Source organism: Triplophysa rosa, linkage group LG4 (genome assembly GCF_024868665.1).
Source record: "Triplophysa rosa linkage group LG4, Trosa_1v2, whole genome shotgun sequence".
Taxonomy (NCBI): domain Eukaryota; kingdom Metazoa; phylum Chordata; class Actinopteri; order Cypriniformes; family Nemacheilidae; genus Triplophysa; species Triplophysa rosa.
In genome coordinates, this window is record NC_079893.1 from 32,095,575 (window position 1) to 32,114,769 (window position 19,195).

The 19,195-nt window shown below is 39.8% G+C and overlaps 2 protein-coding genes across 3 annotated transcripts in view; one reads left to right on the forward strand and one right to left on the reverse strand.

Moving 5' to 3' along the window:
* The first annotated feature begins 12 nt into the window (after positions 1–12).
* On the forward strand, positions 13–12,359 carry LOC130552885 (adhesion G protein-coupled receptor E5). 2 transcript variants are annotated; one of them, XM_057331554.1, is made up of 19 exons: positions 13–541; positions 4,213–4,284; positions 4,396–4,539; positions 4,743–4,874; positions 5,430–5,552; positions 6,021–6,152; positions 6,766–6,821; positions 7,851–7,940; positions 8,343–8,496; positions 8,673–8,789; positions 8,882–9,087; positions 9,168–9,338; positions 9,415–9,609; positions 9,712–9,929; positions 10,310–10,468; positions 10,550–10,721; positions 10,982–11,077; positions 11,169–11,215; positions 11,287–12,359. In XM_057331554.1, exons 1-18 carry the CDS (start codon positions 514–516, stop codon positions 11,211–11,213), a joined length of 2,310 nt encoding a protein of 769 aa, XP_057187537.1. In that variant the 5' UTR covers positions 13–513; the 3' UTR covers positions 11,214–11,215; positions 11,287–12,359. The 2 variants fall into 2 exon arrangements, with proteins under 2 accessions (XP_057187537.1, XP_057187538.1); XM_057331555.1 differs by lacking the exon at positions 5,430–5,552 and having other exon boundaries at positions 11,169–12,355.
* Positions 12,360–13,795: 1,436 nt separating this feature from the next.
* The window catches only part of LOC130553083 (zinc finger protein 271-like), a 12,335-nt gene continuing 6,935 nt past the window's right edge, over positions 13,796–19,195 (reverse strand). Inside the window, exons 3-6 of the mRNA XM_057331825.1 lie at positions 17,028–17,106; positions 16,714–16,911; positions 16,300–16,585; positions 13,796–15,272 (exon numbers count right to left, since the gene is read on the reverse strand). Of these exons, the coding sequence (XP_057187808.1) occupies positions 14,257–15,272; positions 16,300–16,585; positions 16,714–16,911; positions 17,028–17,106 (1,579 nt within the window). The 3' untranslated portion in view covers positions 13,796–14,256. The remainder of the gene's footprint in view (positions 15,273–16,299; positions 16,586–16,713; positions 16,912–17,027; positions 17,107–19,195) is intronic.

Below are 19,195 nucleotides of genomic sequence, written 5' to 3' on the forward strand. Positions count from 1 at the left end.
CTCTCTCTCTCTGTCTCTCTCTCTCATGGGGGGAGTGGCACGGCCATGAATAGCTTCTGTCTCCTCACCCAGTAGCGCACACATGAGAGAAACATACCAGAGGAGTGGAAAAAGAAAATAAAGTGTTGGAAACTGTCCTGCCGTGCGGATTAACATAAACACAGAGCAGAAACCAACGTGAAAGATGAGACGAGAAGATCCGTTTGGAAAACTAAATGGAAACGTTTGAAAGAGAGAGAGAGAAAACATTTGAAAGGAGTTCTTTCACAGAGAAAAGAAGACAGAAGAGACGAGGAGGCCACTGGATTTATTTCGAAACTGAGAACTATCGAAGAGCGACCAAAGCCTGAGAGGAAGGTTTTGAAGGAACTGAATCAGTGAGCACATGAGGTGACCGTCACCGAGGGGATTTCTCGACGTTTTACTGGAATACAGATTAACGCAGGGAGTTTCAGGTTCACGGCACAAGCCTTCAGAGAGTACACAATCATTCTGAAAGGAAAGAGTCTTAACATGGAGCGAAAACAGACGCTTCTTTTGGGTGAGTCGATCATTTCACTGGCTTCAGACGTTATGCAGTTTATGTGTTAGTCGCGCGGTTAAGTTGGTGTGTGTGGCTTGCCTGTGCATGAAGACAAAGACTTGATTCTTTCAGATAGTGGATCTCTGCTCTGTTACGCATCGTCGCCGTGAAAGCAGACAGACATCAATATCAACAATACATTACTATATCATGAGCGGTGGTCTTTTTCCACACAAACACGTCCCAGACAGACAGCAGACGACAGAAAGATGAGACCGATAAAGATATTGTGTGTGTGTGGAGCGAGAGTTGAGGGGAATTCGCTGATGGTAAAAACCGTAGACATATATTGAAGTGTCTTGAATGGTTTTAGCAGTTGTGAGATTTATTACACCAGAGCAGATTCTTTCCTTCATTTTGTTTTGTTGCAGCGGTGATCTGTGTATTTGCATTCACATTTAATGGTAAATTAGCTTCTGAATATTAACTGTAAAATAACATTAAATGTTTGAATGTCCGTTTGTGTGAAGAGGAATTTGTGGCCACACTCGCTTATTTCTTTGGGCTTTATTTGTGAAGATCATCTCGCCACCGTTGGTTTATTTAATCGTTTTCTTTTTTGCGCTATAATCTCGAAATTAGCGAATGAAATGTATTTCCTTAATATCAAAATATGTTAAGAGTTCAAATTCACATTATTCTTAATGGGGCCACATGACCTCATCTTCATCGTTTTAGTTTGGCCATGAAACTGCATTTAAAATGATTTTAGTAAGAATATATATTTTTGGTAGTTTAGTATAATAGCGTTAGGATTTCCTCACTCTTAGCATACATTGACGAACAACATAGAATATTGTGTCGAGGACGAGACACTCTATCGTACCCGTCACAAAAATATACATGATTCTTTTTATTTTTTTCATGAATGTGAAGAATATCCTATCATTAAATGTAATTCTGTAGTAAAACAACCTCTGGTGGTTCATTTTCCACTGAGGTAGAGGTTGTCATAACAGATTTTCCTTTCAAGAAGCAGATTATCAGTTTGATTTAAACCACGCATTATGTTACGGGCCAACTCAGAAACGTCTCGTTTACTCGCCAAATCAAATTAAGAGGGAAAACAGATTCACCAAACTGGACTAAAAATCTCATTGCTTATGTCAAAGTTTCCCACCACAAGTTCAGATCATTTTCTCAATCTTCGATCATATGATGGATTGACTCTTTCAGAGTTGTGGGTTTTTCCTCTTTATCCATGTGATGCACTATTGCAACTTACGTATGCACCGTGGTTTTCTTTTCATTTTGGCTTTTTGGCCTTCATTTTCTACAGTGCAGTGGTAGAGAGGACAGGAAGTGAAGTGGGGCCGGGAAAGGACCTCGAGCCGGACTCAAACTCGTATCGCCCGAAGCGCAGTTACATGTCTTGAGCACTGTCCACACGGCCACAGGCTCTGACTGCACCGTGTGTTTGATGCACATTATCTAGTGCGCAGACACTTAAACACACACCTGCCGTCTTCCCAGTACACACTTGAGACCATGACGGTTTGGTTTTTCTACACGCGTTATAAGGGAAACCATTGAAACTTCTTCATAAAATCCCCACAGTATGAATCACACATTACCATTATCCATTATCTTCCTCAAGACGGCTTGATTTGTACGTTCAACATCGCTCATATCTCCATTTAAAGCCCTGATAATCTAATGAAATTGACTTTTACCCGAATTCATTTACGAATGAAACAATACAAGAATTTGATCACACTGGAGCCAACACCCAGATAGCACAGGTACGCCTGTAAGACGTCTGCTAAAGATCTGGAAAACCTCTAAACATCTGCTAAATGTCTTAGAAAGAGCAGTTTTGCATCGATTCTAAATCATAAACATCACACAAATGTCTTCTAGACATCTATATGATATCTGACAGCAGACGTCTCAGAGACATATTGAATATGAGCAAAATATGCCTTGCAGACGTCAAATAGACGTCTTCCAGATGTTATCAGGACAATATCAGCAGCGTCACAATGTATCATGATGTCTGGTGTAATATTTAGAAGCAATGGTTAGGAAACAATCTGAGGATGATACCGTCTGAAGCCACAAATCCAGAGCAGATGTTTGTCCAGGTCTTTCTGGACCTCCTCAACTCAGCTCTTTATTTCTTCATCTCACAATGGCTTCGTTTCTGCTGATCTGTTTTTAAGGTCGTTGTGTGTGTCTCACTATCTAATGTTCTTATCAGAATTAAGGTGGAGGCCAGTGCAAACATACTGTGCAGTCCCACACATACTGTAGATTCAACGTTATTACTGTAACATTATATTCATGACTACAGACACAAATGTCATTATTAGGATTTGATCATCGTTTATTATATTATGTATCTAATATGTTCTTCTCTTTCCATGTTGACTAAACACCCATGAAAGTCTTTTTCATATTCATTTATATATATTCCACAGGTTCTTTTAAAGGGACATGTGTCATGGCTCTGCTCCATTTAGTCATGTTTTTCTTGGTCCTGTTGCAGAGCCATGACAAAGTCTTTGGTTATGTGTGGAGAGAAACTTATTATTGTCCTTTTGACAATAATATGCGTTCTCTCCAGTGTCTCGTCATTGGTCCCGCCCCTCTCGTTTCCTTGTTATCCTTCCCTGAGTGTTTTATGTTCCACACCTGCCGTCGTTCATTATCCCTCGTTTGTCTTTCCTTTAAATACCCTCTTGTTTCTTTGTCTTGTGCTCGTGTATTGCGTGTACGTTGTATGTACTGTACTGTGCTATGGTCCTCGAGGTTCTGTGAGGTTTTGTGGTCTACCCTGTCGTGCTGTTTGTTAAGACGTTGTGTCTTTACTTTACAGTTAGTTTATTTTGTTCCTGTCTTTTTGTTTTGCCCCCACGTGGGAAGTCTTTGTTTGATGGTAGTTGTTCTCAGTTTAGTTTTTCCCCATTGTGGGTGTTTTGGTTTCCGTTTTTTGTCAAATAGTGTTTTGTTAACCCCTTTACTGCCTGCCTGCGCTTGGGTTCTCATTCGCCACTACCGTGACAACATGTCGTTGTTTGGTACGAAGCTGATGCTCTTGGTTGTATGCTGAGGTTTTGGGGAAATAAGAAAACCCAGTCATGATCCCTGTTAGAGCTGAAGGCATAACTGATCTATTTGGTATCTGTAATTTAACCAAACCATACATCAGTCACTATATCATATACAGTAATCGTGTCTGGTTTGTGACTGTAAATATTTAGACAGACCAGAAACTAAAAGAGATGTACACAGCTGGAAGACTCCATCATGAAGCTGTGCAACACTAGATGCATCACTGTTGTTGAAGAGTGTTGCTGATGGAAACTCGTCTGTTGCTCAGATATACAGTATATGTAGAGGTGACCAAAAAAAAGATGTGGTGTGAAACCGCTGTTCTTTGGTACACAATGTTCTGAGAGTGAAACATGTTTGTTCTTCAGGACTACAGATAATGTGCTGTGTACGTGTGTTTATGTGTGAAATACGTGGTTTCATCAGTGTGTCACGTGTATTGTGTCTTTTTGCTAAAATTATGCCTGATGTGACTGAACATTAACAGGATAGTTTGATGGATGGCCAACCTAATACAGAGATGACCAGATGGATGGACGTGTGTTTTACAGCTATATTTATTCTGTCTTTACCAGGTCTCCTCCTGCTCTTTGGTGGATCTCATGGATGTCAAATTGGATTCAAATCAAATAAAAGCATTTGTGTTGGCAAGTATTTATCTATTGTATCCTACATACAAACGGTTAATAATGTAATAATGTTGTGTAACTGCGCTAGTTTTCGTAAGCGATGACAACATCTTTCTCTCTGTCTCTCAGATGAAAACGAGTGTGAGATGACGCCAAATATGTGTGGCAATAATGCTATGTGTATAAACACAAATGGAAGTTATTATTGCAACTGTGAAAACGGCTTCCGATCAAAAACTCTCAATTTCACAGCGACAACGGGACAGTGTGAGGGTACGAGATAACACGCAACACAATATGATGCAATGTAATACTATGCTAAAGACAAACCCAGACATTGATGTACATGAATGTTTCACATTAAATGGTTACAATGACCAGAAACAATACAAATGTCTATAATAATTGGTAAAAAATATATATGAATGTAATACATAAAAGTCACTAACTGTAGTAAATGGCTGTTTTCCTGTCAGACGAAAATGAGTGTCTCGGGGTTCAATCGCCATGCCCAGATACACTGAAGTGTATTAACACCATTGGCTCTTTCGAGTGTTTGTGTCCAACTGGATATGGCAAGAAAACAGACAAGAACATGGAATGTGAAGGTGATTGTTTTTACTCATTTAAGACTCTGTGTACTGTAAACACAGATTGTGTTTTGCATTAAAGAGATACGTCACCCAAAAATGAAAATTCTTCGAGTTGTTCCAAATCTGTATAAATTTCTTTGTTCTGATGAACACAGAGAAAGATATTTGGAGGAATGCTTATAACCAGACAGATTTTGCCCCACATTGACTCCCATGGTAGGTAAAATGACAATGGTAGTCAAAAGTGCCAAAATCTGTCTGGTTATAAGCATTCTTCCAAGTACCTTTCTCTGTGTTCATCAGAACAAAGACATTTATACAGATTTGGAACGACTGGAAGGTGAGGAAATGATGACCATTTTTGGGTGAAGTATCTCGTCAACTTGAGGTTATTGGGTGTAGAAAGAGGAACATTGCGTTGGTCAGATCTCATGCTTTTGTGTACACGATTTAAAAGCAACGATTCACTGTTGATCTTCTGCGGGATTTCTATCTTCATTTCTTCTGCCTTTACTCACACACGTCAGAGAGCTCTCTGTACTCACCCGTGTGTGTATTTGTGTGCTGCAGATGTGGATGAGTGTGTGTCGTCCGTGTGTGGCGCTCACAGCAGTTGCATTAACACACCTGGTAGTTTCTCCTGCACTTGTTCTGCGGGCTTTCAAATAAAGAACTCCAGCGAGCGCTGTGAAGGTGAGGGCAGGTGTGAATGATCCTAACACATGAGCTTCTGTCATGTCCTGGTGGGGTTTCCATTCATGTTAAGTCAGTGCGTAAACCCAACCTGTCGAACAGACAAAACAGGCGACCCCTGCCAGTGCCTGGTCAACTGAACAGCCTTCACCTGTGAAGACATGTTGTTTTGTAAGATCACCCCTGACACCAATCTGCTACAAGACTAATGCTTCACCACAGTGTAAATACACTACCAGTTACGCAACACAACGTTTCGCAAACATTCCCATTGAGTTATATAAACGTTATTTCTGAATGTTTTGTTGGAGCATTCCACCTACAATGTAAGAATAACGTTTTGAGAACTTAGCAGTGACATAATGTCAATTAAAGGTTATTTTAACATTACTGCAAGAGTGTGTTGATCATTTTGAGAGAACTTTTAAAGATACAGTGAGAAAATGTGTATTTCTCTCTCTCTCATAGACATTGATGAGTGTAAAGCCTCTGCAGATTTGTGCGGCACACATGCTACATGCAACAACAGTCTGGGTAGCTACAGCTGCAGATGTGACCCTGGTTACAGTAACTATGGCAACAACCAGTCAAAATGTTTAGGTAAATATGAAACCAGTTGCTGCGTCCCAATTCGCCTACTTATGCTATGCCTTTAAAGTATGTAAAGTATATACATTTTAGTGCGTAGCAAAACTGTATGCACACACTGGGACATACTAACAGGAAATGGAAAGTGGCCATTGTTGCCTAGACGACACTGTGACCAATAACTGTCACACACATCAAAATACAGCTCTTCCTTGCATTTAAGTATTTATTCATTCATTATTTCGTATGTAATGTTTTACTGTATACTTGCATTTATTAATTTAGCCAAGCATCTTAGTTTAATGTTCATCACTAAACTCCGCCCTCTCGCGGTGAGTTGTGGGTAATATCAGCCGTTAAGTGTCCATGGATTCACGCTTCCACCGGAAGCAGTAGACCATCCGGATACTCATTTCAGCATATTATGATTTGGGACATACTAATCCTAATTTCGAATACTATTTAGGACGGCTAGTATGCGGATTGGGACGCAGCAAGTGTCTCTGTGTTCATTTCAAATGCACTGCTGTATTTATTGTGTGTTTGTGTCTGCAGCTAAATAACATATGGTTTGTATAAATGTACACAACTTGAAGTGTTAATTGACTGTTGTTGTTGTGCGCAGAGATTAAATGTGAGCAGTTTAACAGAGAGTCTGGTCTGGAGGCCACGCCTATGAAGGTAAAGTGTATACCGCAGTACTGATGAGCAGATCTAGGGTCAGTGAACAGAACATAAATCCTTCTATGAAATACCAGTTGCATAAACAAGGTGCAATTAACTCTTAATAAAAACGCCCCTGATGTCCCAGAGGAAGTTTAGTAAAATATTGAATTTTACAAAGGTTTGCAAACTTACTTAAAGATAGGTACAGATAACCACATGAAGAAACATGCCTTTTTTTTAAAAGAAATCTTCAATTTTATGTTTGAAACTGAGATTAAAATGCTACAACTTTTAGCTTTAATAAAGTTACAAGAAACGCAAGTGGTCAGGTTCATTAAAGACCACGAGTATGTCTTCCACTTTTACGTCTGTAAATACCGATATTCAACATTTATTCGATCTGGCTCATGTGAACAACAGCACATCCTCTAGATCCTTTAGTTTCTTACGTAAGGTGCCGCAATAATTTAAATGAGGGTTTATTAAATTACAAAAAGTCCCCGTGAAGCGGACGTTGCGATAGTTTTTACTTCCGTATTTTGACGCATTTCCGAGTGAAATGGAATTTCTAATAAGAAAATTAGTGGGCAAGTCTTTCGTCTTTCTCTGCAATTTGATTGGATGTATAAAAACTGCCGTTGCATTTTGAAATGGAACTGGCAGCAGACTGACAATTGAAGGGGAGGAGTTAACGGATGCTAACCTAACATACGTCATTTAAGATGGATAGTCACTATAGGCATTTTCAGATTTAAACTGAAGATTATGAGGGCACATGAATTTTAAAAAGAGAATGACCCACATTGATAAACTATTTACAAAAAACGCTGCAATATTTCATGGAAAAAATAGGCATTGTCATTTTTTATTTCACTGGGACTTTAAATCGTTGTCGTCAGATTTATTGTAGCTCTCTGTACTTTAATGCACGAACTAGATGACATGATGACGTATGAAAAACCCACCCCAAATAATATTATTATATGAATACATACAGTAGATGTGTACAGACATACAGACCTTGAGCACGCTGTGTTCCTTTAGATGAAGAGTTTGCTGTCCCTGTTGAAGGACGCTTGTAAGACTCTGACTGATCCAGATGGAGATCATCACAAGGGCGAAGTGTTACTGGAGGTAAACACACACACACACACACACACACACACACACACACACACACACATATATATCTGTCACGATCAGCAGTTGGAGTGCCGTGCAGAGCCACAAGAGGGCACTCCTCCATCACCCGGACTGTCATTACACACTACACTTCCCATAATGAGTCTGACAGTCTGGGTGATGGGGGAGTGCCCTCCAGCACTCCAACTGGTGATCGTGACAATATCCATATTAAAATCACATAAATGATCCAGATCTAAATGTTCAAATCTATTTCTATGCATTACTATCAGGTCTGTTTCTTGTTTTCACAAACTGACTCGTTTGTTCTACGTGTTGATCGAGTTGACGTTTTAAACTTGCAACACACTTTTACTTCAGTGACAGTGAATCTCTTTGCGTTTGACCTCACAGAATCTGTTCACCTCCACCAATGAGCTGCTGTCGGACGGCGACATTGCTGATGGAGGGATGCTGAGTCGCTTTTTAGACGCGGTGGAGAACAGCATGCGTTTGATAGGACCCCAGCTCAGAGAGCCGCTTACCCGGATGGAGACGCACAGCACCCGTAAGACACCCGGACACCCACAAACTCATTCACTATTGAGAAATAATGAAGGTTGAATTAAACCCCCTTTGTATGATTGTGGTCCCTCAGTTCCTGGTTCAGTCGTAAACTTTTGAAATTTTGAAATATATTGATATTAAAAGTTTGTTGAAAGCAATTCCATGTGTTATGCACAGACGCAGAGGTTGCGGTAAGGCGTGGTCAGTCTCGTCCTAATGGGAGTGTCAGTCTGAGCACAGACTCCGCCCTCTTCAACACAAGCTGGGAAACAGTCGTAGGGGAATCGTACCCAGGTTCGGATATGCGCGCACATCCTTATATCAACAATATTATGTAATGTAAATATCTCGCTGTAAAATCAAAAGGTAATTAATCTCGCCTGTAGGTTTTGCGTTCGTGGCGCTGGTCAGTTATAAAGATCTGAATTCATCCGGCGATTCTTTCAACAAGATGAGCAGAACGTTACAGGAGGAGAGCGGAGAGAGAAACATCACTTATCGACTCAACGCAAATGTGGTGACAGCTGTAGTCAGTAATCCAGAAACGACGCACCTGTCTGAGCCCGTAACTCTCGTCTTTAAACACGTGCAGGTAAAGATGTCAAACATGTCAACTTGGTCCTTCCCAAACATGTACCAGCGCATCATTTCTTTTTTCCCTTTTTTCTTCAGGAGAGGGCGGAGTCTAAGGACATGACTCACACTTGTGTGTACTGGGATGAGACGGAGGTGGCGTGGTCTGGGCGGGGCTGTAAGAAGGCGTGGACTAACAGCACTCACACAGCATGTTCCTGCACTCACCTGAGCAGCTTCGCTGTACTCATGGCTCTCTACCCTGTGAAGGTAAACACGATGACTCCAAAGATTTTGACGTTTTGAACATTCATCATCCATCATCTCTCTCTGTGTTCTCCTCCAGGACACGTTCGGGTTGGTGATGATCACTCGCGTGGGCTTGATTCTGTCTCTGGTCTGTTTGCTTCTGTGTATTCTGACCTTCCGCTTCTGCCGCTCCATACAAGGAACACGCAACAGCATCCACCTCCATCTGAGCGTGTGTCTCTTCATCGCCGACCTCGTCTTCCTCTGCGGCATCTCCAGCACCCACAACAGGGTATGTGTGTTTGTAAAAATATACAGGATCATCTTACCTGCGAAATCTTTCGGTGCCATTGTGATCTCAGAGTAAAGTTGACCGCTCTGTTTGCTCGTTCAGGTAGCTTGTTCTGTCGTCGCCGGGTTGCTGCATTTCTTCTTCTTGGCGGCGTTCTGCTGGATGCTGCTGGAGGGAGTGCAGCTGTACCGAATGGTTGTCCTGGTGTTTCACACCACCATCAAGCATCTTTACATGTACATGCTGGGATATGGAGTCCCTCTCCTCATCGTCATTATCTCGGCCGCAGCTTACCCGCGGGGATACGGCACAGATCGACAGTGAGTGTTCAGTTTTAAATCCAGATTATATTTGTCCCTGTGCCAGCCTGTTTCTAAACTATCCCTGATAGCACACAAACATCTGGCAGGCATCTATTTGATGTCTGCATTTACATCTGCAAGACGTTGTTTGCTCGTCTGCAATACGTCTCGGAGACGTCTGCTGTCAGATGTCATATAGACATCTAATAGACGTCTGTAAGATGTTTATGATTTAGAATGGATGTAAAACTGCTCTTTCTAAGATGTTTAGCAGTTTTTACACGGCAGATGTTTTCCAGATCTCCAGATCTTTGCCTGTGCTTGCTGGGGTGATTTTACAATGCAGATATTTCACTAATGTTTCTTCAGTATAATTTCATGTTCACTGTGTGTTCCAGCTGTTGGCTCTCTCTCAAGGAAGATTTCATCTGGAGTTTCTTCGCGCCCGTCTGCATAGTCATCATCCTCAATTGCTTTTTCTTTATCGTAACGGTCTGGAAACTGGCCGAAAAATTCTCCAGCCTTAACCCAGATCTCTCCAATCTGCACAAGATCAGGTACGCATATTTGCAGTGTTTGTTTGAGTTAAAAAAGAAAGATTCATTTGGATTCTTCTCAATTTTTCTTGTAAATTACAGGAGTTTTACAGTGGCCGCCGTGGCTCAGTTGTGTGTTCTCGGAGGCATGTGGATTTTTGGCTGTTTCCTCTTCCAGGAGAAGGGAACTGTGGTTCTGTTGTATCTCTTCACCATCCTCAACAGCCTCCAGGGGGCGCTCATCTTCTTCATGCACTGCCTTCTGTCTAAAGCGGTAATCAAACACACAGAAATGTACAACAACAAAATAAATGTGAAAAATTCTTCTAAATTTGTGTCGCTTAAGACAGAATTGTAGAAATTTGGGGTGATCGATCCCTTTGATGTGAAGGGCACTTAGTTGTGTAGCCTGAATGTTGACTCTTGGCACAAGTACTGGTCCACTTTCCATTTCATGCTGACCTAAAACCGTTCGTGTGGGCTGTTGAGTGGGAAATGTGAGGCTAGTCAACTCTGTTATGTTGCCCCCTTCAGGTAAGAGAGGAATATTGCAATCTGATTAATAGGCTCAGGTCACGTAAGGAGAAGAAATATTCCGAATTCAGCAGCAACCAGTCAAGTAACAGTCAGGTAAATTTGACTGTGTGTTTGTTTCATAACAATAATATTACATTTATGGAGCAGATATCATTTTCCAAATGCGCCCTTTTACTTTTTACAGCAACCTCTACGGAGTGATCAGAACACGGGGGAGTCCAAGATATAAAGGTGTGTGTTTACAAACGCCTGACCTGAAAGTGTTCTATCAAAAGACTTCTTACAAAGCTTTTATTCTGCAGCACATCAACAACGGGCCATGTCGACCTTATATCTTACCAATGAGAAGATACGTTAAGGTTGCTCTCTTTTTGTGTCTGTTCTGGAAGAATGTTTTTGACATATGTCTGCTGATGATTGGCCAATCGTGTCTTTCATCTGTTATTGGAGGCGGAGTTTTAGATCAGCCCCATTGCGTCTAAAGGGAACAACTAAACCGTTCCAGGAGAGTTTAGCTGGTCTTTGTAGTGCCTTAAAAAGTAAAAAGGTCTTTCAGGCTATATGCAACAGGCAGCTTTCATTTCCCTTATATGGGAAAATGTCTTTTCGCTTACAATCTACCTTCTTTTTTTATGAAGCCTTATTGTATTGTAAGTCACAGACCAAAAATGATCATGTGTTCTGCACCTACACGCCACTTTATGTCTTTAAGCTGTTAGGAGATTTTACCTCTTTATGTGGAAAACAGAGGTGAGTGAGAGGTACTCAAAACTTAAGAAAATATATCTGAAGAGAGGCAGTGTTGTTTTTTTTTGCACGCAGTACGTCTGTCACAAAAAGGGTACATTAAAACCATCCATTTTTCATGCTATGAAAAATAAATAAAATCATAAGTTGTCACCAAATGTAACAGTTTGAATGTGACTTGGCTAATAAATTCTTATTTTAATTCTCATGTGCAAAAAAAAGTGAGACGAACGCAAAACGTACAGACAAACTTTAGTGTTTCCACAAAACATGTTTTCGTGTCTTATGGGAAAAGGACATTTTTATGCTATTTTGTACTTGGTTTTTTATTTCAGTGCATCGGTTTATCTGTACTAGTGAAATATTTCTGCATTGCTAAATCAGTTCAGGTTTGAAACACATACTGACTGAGGAAAGTATGTGCAAGTGTTATTTCTTTTGCATGGACAGTTTTGGATGTGATACTGCCATGTTTGTCATTAAAGAGTAATAAACTGCCAAAAAAAACTGTTGGCTACTTGTTTTTTCCTATTCTGTATGTGCACACAAGTGACCTCATTCATTACTATAGTCAAATACTACTCTGATGAAATTACATGTGACATCAACATATGCTAAAGAAAGAATAATTCATATCGTTCAAGTGAATTAGCTGTTAGTCATGACATCAATTATTAGTCCAACTCGGAAAGCTGTTTTTCTCTGCTACTCTACTAGTTTTTTTACTGTTATGGTTTTGGGTTTATGAGTAAATTAAGATCTGGCTAGCGCCAGTTGAACAGACTTTTCTTCATAAAATGTATTACGCACAATCAGAACGTAAGGACGACACCTTAATAGAGAAGTTCATGGTTTATCTGTGTGCTTGATCACTTCACAATCATTCAAAAAATCTAATAAAATCTGCCAATGTGAATATCTCTAGTGACATATGGGTCTTGATTATATTTCGTTTTAGTGTTTGGTAGTGACGAGACTCTGACCTTATAATGTAATAATCACTTGCTAAATTAACATACTTTTCATGATTGCAATATTAACGAACAGATAATTATGGGAACATTATTGTGTTCTTTTTGAATACACAGTACATTTAACATTACAACTAAACTATTCATCCTAAGATATGTCAAGTAATTTTAAAGCTTTACAACAGTTATGAAACAGAAAATGCCAGGTGCCGTTGACAATAGAGGACATTTAATGTAAACACGTTCAATTGGCGTAATAAATCTGCCGGTCTTAATAAAATATGTCGAAAAGTGATAGATTAAAGGCTGACTGTGATGACAAAACTCTAAGCATAACTTGACACAAGAGAACATTCACGTAAAAGTAAAACCACTTACGAATCCTCCTGAGAGACTTGACACATGCGTTGTTTGCAGGGTTTGTCTGTGACTCGGGTGCTGTTTGGCCGACCGGTTGCGTGTTCCTGTGTGCCCGGCTTTGATTGGTCGATAAGTCTCGGGTTCCCCGTTTTTAGGTTCGTATTGGTTGATGCGTTGCTAGGCGGAATTTACCTCAGACATGAGCGATGCGTGGAAGATAAGTGTATGGGATAACTCACATTTCACTAAAATAATTGTATCTACCGCTAACGTGTGTTTATGTTTTAGAGAGTGTTACGTGTGCAAGTATCTGACGGAAACGCAGTAGGGCTCCAGCAGGACCTAGTGCCTCAATATAAAAGAACTGACGTAACACATTTGTGTAAAACTGTATAACCACTGTTTTTACATTTGTTTTAACCAGTAAAATATATACTTAAGCATATTTGTCATAGAATAAAAAGTAGTTGTTGAGTGAAACATTTGTTGTTATTATAGGCTTCACACAAGAGCTGAAATCTGCTTATTAATGTGAGGAGCCATAACAAATTTAGCTTTGGCTGAATAGAATTTTCACTGACAGAATTATACTAATAAACAGCAGTCTGTAGTGGGCCAAGTGTCATTTGCCATTTAATTATTGTGAATTTAGCATTTACATATATACAGCATATAAAACTGCATATTAAAATAACCTATTAAACAGGTGAAACTCTGAAAAAAGGTCGAGAAATAGTTTAAAAATGGAGAAAAACAATAATGTTTTTAATTTGCACACTGATTATAAAAAAAACTTCAAAGTCACACAAATATTTACATGTTATTCATATCCCAGTAAACACAGCATGTCCTGAAGACGTCTCCAGTTAATCTTCACCGTGACATTACTTTATGACCGACTGTGGTCTGCTTCATATACACATGGGACGTAGTGTAAAATAAACACTCATTTAATTTTTGAAGGGAACTTTTTCTTTAACCCCATAAAGCAGAAACACAACTACATTCAATGGAAATAATCCATCAATCCTCAGTTATTGCTGCTGGAGCCCATCACAGCAATCTCAGGTCAGATGGACAGCCCATCACAGAGCTTAATGCCATTAAAGCAAATAGATCTCTTTAATAAAATGTGAATCAACTTAAAAGCCTAAAACTAGTAAAGGGAGCTTGAAAGTATTGAGCCACATAAACCTATGATGATGATTCCAGTGCAGTTTGTCCTTCAGCATGTTTCTTCTGATGAGTGTTTAAACTTCCTAAATAAGTGAATCTCTCGCCACAGATGGAGCAGTGATAAGGTTTCTCTCCAGTGTGAACTCTCTCATGGGTTCTCAGGACATCTGATCGAGCAAACGTCTTGTCACACTGAGAACATTTGAAAAGTCTTTCACCAGAATGAATTGTCTGGTGCTTTAGTAAGTTAGCATGTTGAGTGAAACTCTTCCCACAAACACTGCACTGATGAGGTTTTTCTCCAGTGTGAATTTTCAGATGAACTCTGAAATGAGATGAATCAGTGAAGCTCTTCCCACAGTGAGAGCAGAGGTAAGGTTTCTCTCCAGTGTGAACTCTCTCATGAGTTATCAGATTAGCTTTCTGACCGAAGCGTTTATCACAGTGTGAACACTGATAGAGTTTCTCCTCAGAGTGAGTTCTCTGGTGTACCTTCAGACCATATGACTGTCTAAAGGTTTTTCCACATTCACTGCACTGATACGGTTTCTCATTGGTGTGTGAATGCATGTGTTTCTTCAGATGAGGTTTTTGGCTGAATCTCCAATCACAGTGAGGACACGCGTACGGTTTTTCTCCCGTGTGAATTCTCTGATGAGCAACAAGAGTTCCTTTGGTTCTGAAATATTTGTCACATTGACTGCAGTGGAAAGGTTTTTCTCCAGTGTGTGTCTTCATGTGAATTTTCAGACTAGAAGACGAGAAAAAACTCTTCTCACACTGCTGACAGTGAAAGAGTTTCTTGTCTCTGTGCTCTTGTGAATGAAGTTTCTTCTCTTGTAAGGTAGGAAAGCTGATGTCACATCTGGTGCAGGTGAAGAGTTTCTGTTCTGTGTGTTTTCTCTCATGTGTCTCTAAACGTCTCTGTGAACTGAATGTCTTTCCACAGGTGATGCAGGAAAGAGTTTGTGCTGTCAGTCGCTGTTTTGATGTAGAGGCCGTTTCTCCATCACAACATGAATCACCGCTCTCATCTGAAACAAACACAACAGCGTTAAGGGCTTGACTAGTGATGTTAGCTGTGACATCAAAGATCTGATGCTTGTGTCAAAAAAATGAAGCTATTTTCAGTGAAGCTTAGTATCCATGCTTGATTCGTTCTATCAAAACCACGTGACCAATGACGTCCTAAGCTTCATTTTACACACACCCACTTGACTGCTTCGTACTTTGATTAAAAAAAGTTTGAAAATTTGTGACACAGGCCACGCCTCATGGGTACTGCGCACGTGGCCACACAAACAACAAAGATGTCTGCAATGCGACATTCAAAAGCATTCATGCTGCTCAAATGTTATCTGTTTTTTTGTGTAGACCTTATCTGACCTCACCTCCAACACACCGGGTGGACATAACATGACCGCTACATAACACATCCACCTATTACGTAATGGTCATGGACCAATGGTGGCTCGAGGGTGAACTTTCCCGGAGAGTTCTGTTTGGTTTGCTGCGGCGAACTAGTGAAACGAATTGTCGTTTTGTCCAGATTTTGTTCGAAATCAGGTCACAGACGGTCGTTTTTCCATTTCGAATGTAGTATGCCGAGCCCTTTAGTCGTGGGGCAGTCGTGGCCTATTGGTTAGAGAGTCGGACTCATGACCAGAAGGTTGCCGGTTCGATTTCCCAGGGCTGGCGGGTAACGACTGAGGTGCCCTTGAGCAAGGCACCTTACCCCTACTTGCTCCCCGGGCGCTGCAGTGATAGCTGCCCACTGCTCCGGGTGTACGTGTGTTTACTACTCTCTGGATGGGTTAAATGCAGAGGTCACATTTCAGGTATGGGTCACCATATGTGACTAATAGGTCACTTTCACTATAATTTTCACTTTCACTTTCACTTTAAGAAGAAGCTTGATCAAATCTGAAACTACATCAGTGTCGACTAAGAATAAGAAACCTTTTAGTGCATTTTTGACTGAAGTGATGCAAAAACACTTTTTATGAAACAGTAACTGACATGACGGTGAAATATTGTGAAATGACAACAGAAGAAACATACCTGAAGGAATGAAATCATCATCATCATGATTCTCATCTTCATCAGTCTCTTCTTCCTCTGACGTGGGTTCTGTTCTCATCTCCATGAGTTTCCTGCAGTCCACCAGTGTGACAGAACACATGTTGAGTGGTCTGGTGTTCAGGATCTGCTGTTCTCCAGCGTTACAGACAGAATCCAGAGACTCTGTGGAGGTTTGATCAGTAGATTCATCCTGATTCAAGGTGTGATTACTGTCACACACAGTGTCCTGAGCGTCTGTGGGGTTTGACTCGACCTTTACCACAATCTGACAAACACACAACACATCATCAGCACTGGAGCTTTATATAGAATATATGTGTGATGTCTCACTTTGGTTTAGTTTGACATGAATGACAGTATAAAAGCAGTAAATGATGTTGAATGTGTCCAAACCTCAGTGTTGAGTTCATCTCCTCTTGTCCTCAGCTTTTCCTCCAGTAACGCCACCTCTTTCTTCAGCTGACAGATTTCTGTGATGAAATCATCAATATCCAGCATGGACAGATCAGTTCCCACTGATTTACAGCACATCTGTGACGTCATCCTCAACATCTCAACACAAACACACACACACAACACTCTGTTTAAAACACACAAGAGAGAAAATCAGAGTGATGTGAACACGCAGCGCTTGATGTTTGACTTTCTTTCTTTCTTTAGTGGGTTTATCGGCGGACTGAAGAGCTGCAGAGCGACTCCTGCTGGACTGGAGAGAGAAACAGATTGACGATAATAAAATCGACGAAATCTGTGAATCTTCTCTTGCCTCGAGTATGGATGTTGTTCCTGTAATCAGTTTCAGAATCAGAATCAGAAAGAGCTTTATTGTCAAGTGTGTTTGCACATACAAGGAATTTGTTTTGGTGACAGGAGCATCCAGAACACAGAAACAGCAACAACAGTACACAGAGACCATAACACAATAGAATACAGGACACAATGATTTAAATGAGGGCCTATGGGTATAAACAATTAAGAAATACAATACAATAAACATGAGATAAAGATATAGAGAGTAAAGCTATGTGTGTATGTAAATATGTAAAAAATAATAATAGACTATTGTAGTACAATGTGCTATATACAGCAGAATGAAATAGCCTATAATTGACAGAAAAAGTTGTATAAAAATATATATAGTGTATTATCTGGAGGATATAATTAATATTGCACTTAATTATTATTGCACAGAGTTATTAGTTGCACGGTGTGTAAAAACATTGAACTGTTCAAGAGGTAGATGTCCTGAGGGAAGAAGCTGTAATAATAACACTGACACTTGATCAATAATGCAGTGGCTGTAGGTACAAAAGAGTCATTGTTATTTTCATAAGTCTTGCGCCACTGGTATATTTTGTTAAATTAAAACATGTCTCAGTTCAGAGAAACGACCGGTCCTGTCAGACGCCGTTCTGTTGTTGTGCGCGCGCTCTGTTCTGAGATCAGCCGCAGTAAACGCGGGAGGCGCGTGCTGTTTCCCACGAGTTGCTGTTTACCTGATGACAAACTTTCGTTGTAGATACAATCTAGTTACGTTGTGGTTGTGGCAACTGAAAAAGTAAAATTACTTTATTGATGTAACTGTTAACAGAAACACTAAACACTAACGAATGATTTCAAGGCCATTCCACCGAATCAATGACATTTCTGTCCTCCCCCTGAATTTTCGTAGGGCCAAGGCCATTATGGGTGGTCTCCTGGACTGGGATTAGTTTAAATCAGGACTAGGCCTTATTTGAATTAGGGCATTTAAGTAGTTTTTAGAAGCGGCATTACAAAAAATAACATTACTTATGTGCGAACAAATGCACTGATGTGTCAGGCCAAGCTGTTTTCAGTTTAGACAGCTCTAACATTTATTTTAGTCAAGGACTAATCTCTGTACGGGAAACTGCCCCTATATGTATAAGAATGCATAAATATTAACTTTAAAATACATGTTAACTTATTATTAAGCAGAGTATCCATTAAACTAACTGCAAATTTAAAACATAAAACATTAATAAAAACAACTTAGAACACTGAAAAATATTATTTTTATGTGTCCCCACTCTGTCACTATATCTTACCATGAAGTAACATGGTTAAATCCATCAGCATCTTTTTATATTTTTGTCAGATTCCGTATTTTTTTACATAAAAAATCCATAACCTGATAACACATACATTCTGCACATTACATCTGCAAGACATTGCTTGCTCATCTGCAATACGCCTGGGAGATGTCTGCTGTCAGATGTAATACAGACATCTAGAAGACGTCTGTGAGATGATTTAGAACGGATGTACAACAGCTCTTTCTAAGACGTTTATCAGATGTGTTTACACAGCAGATGTTTTCCAGATCTCCAGCTCTTTAGCAGACATTTTACAGATGTACCGGTGCTATCTGGGTTCCCAGTGTGGGTCAGTGTCATTTGCCATAAACTGTTTTGTGAATTTAGGCAATACAAAGATTACAGAAAATAGCATATAAAAACAATTCAAACTTGAATCCTAGTTTAAAAGGTTGGTCTATGGTTTTATTAATGGTTTTAAAATGAGAATTTTTAATCTGCACACATATCATTTTTACATTTTATTTAAACTTAAAAGTTTTTTTAACAATTGAAATACTTACAAGCCATTCATATGCAGCTTCTTTTGAGTTTGTAGTGTGTTATTTTTAGATTTTAGAGAGACAATATTCTCACATGCACTTCCTAATCCTAATAACATTGGTGCAGTTTCATTTAAAAGACATTTTCTTCCAAACATTTCAAGAGCATAGTTAACATCATGAAGCAGATCATTATAATAGGTTTGTTTTTCAAACACAACTAGATTCAATGACAATAATCCATTCATCTTCTGTTACTGCTGCTCAGGTCAGATG